Raw genomic sequence first — 4,878 nt, 5'->3', positions numbered from 1 at the left:
GAAAATTACAATAATTACATGAAGTTAAATACAGGCCACATCACAAACGTGGTAATAACTAGCCTAACATCTTGTTGCATTAGTTAGATTATTGCATGGAGCGCATAAAGCATGCAATTTAAGGATTGCCGTAAATCACGGTAAGATTTGCATGTTAGGAATTAACGCTAACAACTTTTTACTTATGAGCGACGGCAATAAAGCTGAGACTCTCTGGCAGAGTTTCGACTATCCTGTAGACACCTGGCAACAAGGGATGAGGTTGGGTGGACAGCAAAAGCTAGTCGGTTGGAAAAGCTCAGTAGATCCAGCACCTGGGCTTTACTCGTTGCATTTGGATCCATCTGAGGCTCTGCAATTCGTGCTCACATGGAACAACTCTGTCCAGTATTGGGAGAGCGGACTTTGGGACGGCCAAACTTTCGGTGATATTCCAGAAATGCCACAAGAAACCCAGTTCCACCACAAACACAGCTATGAAAATACTAGCACTGGTGTGTATTTCAACTATAAAGTTGACTCCGGCAGACAATCGCGCCCGTGATTCACAAGAGTGGTGGTCCAGTGGCTGTGTTCGGCGGAGCCCCTTAAACTGCGGTGCCAAAATTGGCAGCAGCGACGGATTCATCGACCTTAGTGTAACATTGCCTGATGAATCGGCTTCGTCATACCCTCATGCTCTGCGTAACTGCTCATGCTCTGCGTTTACCTTCAATTCTCCTTCAGGATCCTGTCACATCTGGTCCGGAGATTTGCTAAACATGCTGAGTTCTCCATCAGACAACAGATGGACTGTCTCGATTCGAGTAGCTGCCTCTGCCTTTCCAAAGTTTCACAAACCACCGTCCTCCTCAAAACTGAAAACCATAATCATTGTGAGTGTTCTCGCTCTCGCTCTTGCTTTGAGCATCTTTTCATTTTTAATGTGGCAAAAGTATCGGCTACGACGCCCAATGGAGACGTCTGAAGATTCCTTGGAGTCTTCTATTAGAATGTTTAGTTACATGGAGCTGAGGATTGCAACAAGGAATTTCAGGTCTAAGTTAGGAAGCGGAGGATTCGGCTCAGTGTTCAAAGGATCTCTAACAGATGGTACGCTTGTGGCCGTAAAGAAATTGAATTCTAGTTCAAGACAACATGAAAAGCAGTTCCGAGCCAAAATCAGTTCTCTTGGCAACACACAACATGCGAATTTGATCAGACTTCGAGGGTTTTGTGCAGATGGATCCAGACGGTTACTAGTTTATGATTACATGCCCAATGGCTCTCTAAATTCCCTACTATTCACTAGTAATTCCAGAAGTAAACAGAAGGTACTCGACTGGAAGACCCGATTGGAGATCGCTTTAGGCACTGCTCGAGGTTTGGTTTATCTCCAAGAGGAGTGCAGAGACCGCATCATTCATGGAGATGTAAAGCCGGAGAACATTCTTCTGGACTCTGATTTTTCACCCAAATTAGCAGATTTTGGGTTGGCAAAGCTTGTGGGTAGAGATTTCAGCCACGTACTGACAACAACGAGAGGAACCAGAGGGTATTTGGCTCCAGAGTGGATCTCCAGTCTTCCCATCACTCCCAAGGTCGATGTTTACAGTTTTGGTATTACGCTCTTGGAAATCATTTCTGGGCGAAGAAGTCTGGATTTCACTGCGCAAGATTCAAGTAAGTATTAATTTCCCGCATGGGCTGCAACTCAAATTTACCAGGGTAATACGATCAGTATTGTGGACGGAGGCGTTGCAGCAGAGGCAGATATTGAAGGGGTGAGAAGAGTAGGCGTCGTAGGATTGCTATGCATAGAAAAGGAGGAGGAGATGAGGCCAAGCATGGAACAAGTGCTGCGGATGCTTGAAGGGAAGATGATCCCTCAAACTCTGCAGATGAAGATGCTGAGTTGTGCACTCAAGGACCGAACCGAGACTGATAGCGGCAGCAACGACACTACTGTCTAGAATAAAGCAAACGATGTATGTACTTATATATAATATTTTTAAATTGAAATTCTCAAACTCAATATTATTGGTTTGGCAGGTGGGCAGGATATTAATGCATTCACTCTTTTCAATTAATCAATACAAATGCCGAATTAAAATCTATTGGTTTTTTTTTCTTATGTTTTCATACATATCTGTTTTTTAAAACATTTGCAAATTTCATTTATCTATATTTCTATTGGCTCATAGCAGTGTACAGTCTTATTGGGATGATGCTATCTTGAATTGTTCCTTCCAAATTTTTTAGCAAATTTATAATACTATTGATTAATTTTTAAATATGGATAATGATAACTACCGTTTTGCAATAGTAGTGCATGGTGTCACATTGTGATAGTGGGCCATTTGCTCTTTTTGGAGTCAACTAATAATTTGGCTTTTTTCCCAAAGTAGGGAAGTGTACAAAAAATATCAACATGATAGTTTTTAAATAAATTAGAATTATTTTGTTGTTTGTGAATTGCAAGTTGTCGAAAATTGAAATTACCATGTAGAATCCAGTTCAAATTACTGATAGATTTTAGAATTTTGTGCATATGACATTGTAGCTTTTTTAGCAAGATCTATCTTGATTATTCTTTCCAATTCGAATTATTGAAAGATTTTAAAAGTTTGTGCATATGACAAAGTAACTCAATATTTCTCTAGATTGTTTTGTTCCCTCCATGAATGCCGTTGGAATTTGTTGACTATTTTTGTTTTATTCATTTCAAAGCCCGTGGATGGAATAGATATATAATCTTACTTTATTGCATATAATCTATTATTTTTGTCCTATATAGAAATTTGTGTGAGTTAATTGTCATTTTGAAATAGAAACCTAATAAGTTTTTTTTAAAAAAATTTTGTGGACTCCATATGTCTGTGCAGTTATTCTACTCCGTTCATGAAATTATTTATTATAGTTTGATGCATTGTTTTGGTAGTGCTCATTTATTGCTTTATTGTCCTTGGGAGATTTCAGAGCATTCAAAGGTTTTGTTTGAGTGGAGAGGTTTTCTTCCTGGAGGTAGCATTGTCATCATTTCCTTAAAAAATGATTTTGTATCTGTACCAAATTTTTTTGCTTGAGTATTATGATAAGTTTCAGTCATTTTTTTGAATGACTTATTAGTGTATGTTTGAAGTTTGTTTGCAAAATTTTATCCCCATTATTGATTGTCTCTGCTCCTACTATTTGCCCTCCTTGAGAAATAGGGTTCTCCCCTTTCCAGGTAGGCAACTTTCATTGCCTACAACGATGAAGTGCCTACAAAATCCACATGTGTAAATTTACCCTAGTATATGTTGGAATGTGAAGTCCAAATTGGACTCTTAGCTAGCAGTGGTTGCAACATCATGGCTATCTTAGCTAGCAGTGGTTGCGTCATCATGGATCTTACCCACTAGTGGTTGCAATTTTTTTTGAGACTTACTATAAATAGAAAGTTTTGTTAATAAACTTTCTATAAATAGTAATTTCGACACGTGTTATACATGCAGTTGTGCGAGTCATACTTACTATATTTAGTAAGTAGTCTTCAAGTAGGACTATGCAAGATAAAAAAATCATTCATATTAGATTGTAATTAATTTAAATTTAATACTTACTATATAATATTTTTATATATTGAAAGATCATTTATATTTTATATAATTATAATATAAAAGATTTTTTTTATACAAATCAAAATAAGCAATGGAAATAGATTTGTATTATAGAGGTTGCAATGTTATTCAGAAAGATATTAATTGAATAAATTTGAGTTACAACTACATTATAGTCCAAGCCTTATTTCTGATTATGTGATCTAATTAACCTAACATCTAATGAACTTGCAAGATAAAAAAAAAGTGAATTGACAGACATAATAGAAATAGAATGTTTTTATTACCTTTGTAGCACTACTTTGGAGGGGTGACCTCTGGATAGGACATACACTCTAATTATATATATATATATATATATATATATATATATATATATATATATATATATATCGTAGTATCTATCGATAAAAGGTGGATTATGATCAATAACAATAAAGTGAGGCATCTTATATACTTTGAAGAGAAAATAAAAGAAGTGTGGATCAACCATAAAAGTAATGTAAGGGAGCGTGAAGTTCATTTCACAAAATGGACATTTGTAGTCAAGCAATCGACCAACACGAAAGCAACATGTTTACCACCTAAGAATAGAATCTACATGATAAATCCATTGAAATATTAGTCTAATCCTTATTGGAAATTGCTAAAAAAATTATATTGCTCTATATAATAATTTAATTATCTAGCTTTTAGTTAAATTTAATGAGTGGTTCCATTCATATGAAAATTTATTTTTGATGAGAATGATTGATCCCTTTAGTATTTTTCTGTACTGTATAAATAATTCAGTTATCTATCTTTTAGTTAAAATTAGTGATAATTATTTTTAAAGTAGTGGTTCACATTAGAATATATAAATCCACATATCTTTATTGCAATTTTTTTTTTGAATTGATAGAAATAAAAGAAACATAATATTTTTCTTATCTTTGTAGTGTTGTTTCGAAAGGATAAAAGAGGTAAAACTAACATATAGCTAAAATATAGTAGAAGGTGGTTAATAAGATTGCCTCCCCTCTGAAAATATTTATCCTCAAAGCTTGAGATGAGGAAACCTAGAGAGACTACTAGCAAGTTCCCATGTCAAAAATTCAACTTGGAGGCCCTTCCAATAGAATAATAATTTTTAATGGAATGATTATGAGGGTCCTTGATGGATTTTCCCATAATAATCTCAAGTTCTAAATGTTGGGAACTAAGGTGACTTGACCTTGAAAAATTTAAGTTTTAATTTTTTATTATTGAATATTGTGCTACACCAAAATGAGGTATAAAATTTGAGGTGACAGTATGT

At 35.2% G+C, this 4,878-nt stretch overlaps 1 protein-coding gene across 1 annotated transcript; it reads left to right on the top strand.

Moving 5' to 3' along the window:
• Positions 1-245: 245 nt before the first annotated feature.
• On the top strand, positions 246-2,089 carry LOC131876382 (G-type lectin S-receptor-like serine/threonine-protein kinase At2g19130). The gene has a single exon (XM_059221591.1). The coding sequence runs from the start codon at positions 477-479 to the stop codon at positions 1,671-1,673; it is 1,197 nt and encodes a 398-aa protein (XP_059077574.1). The 5' UTR covers positions 246-476; the 3' UTR covers positions 1,674-2,089.
• The last annotated feature ends 2,789 nt before the right edge of the window (positions 2,090-4,878 follow it).

This window comes from Cryptomeria japonica, chromosome 5, assembly GCF_030272615.1.
Source record: "Cryptomeria japonica chromosome 5, Sugi_1.0, whole genome shotgun sequence".
Lineage (NCBI taxonomy): Eukaryota > Viridiplantae > Streptophyta > Pinopsida > Cupressales > Cupressaceae > Cryptomeria > Cryptomeria japonica.
The sequence above is the reverse complement of the archived record's forward strand: the minus strand, read 5'-3'. Positions and strand labels throughout refer to the sequence as shown.

Coding starts and splice junctions, on each gene's coding strand:
- LOC131876382 (XM_059221591.1), top strand. CDS start 477: ATGAAAATACTAGCACTGGTGTGTATTTCAACTATAAAGTTGACTCCG.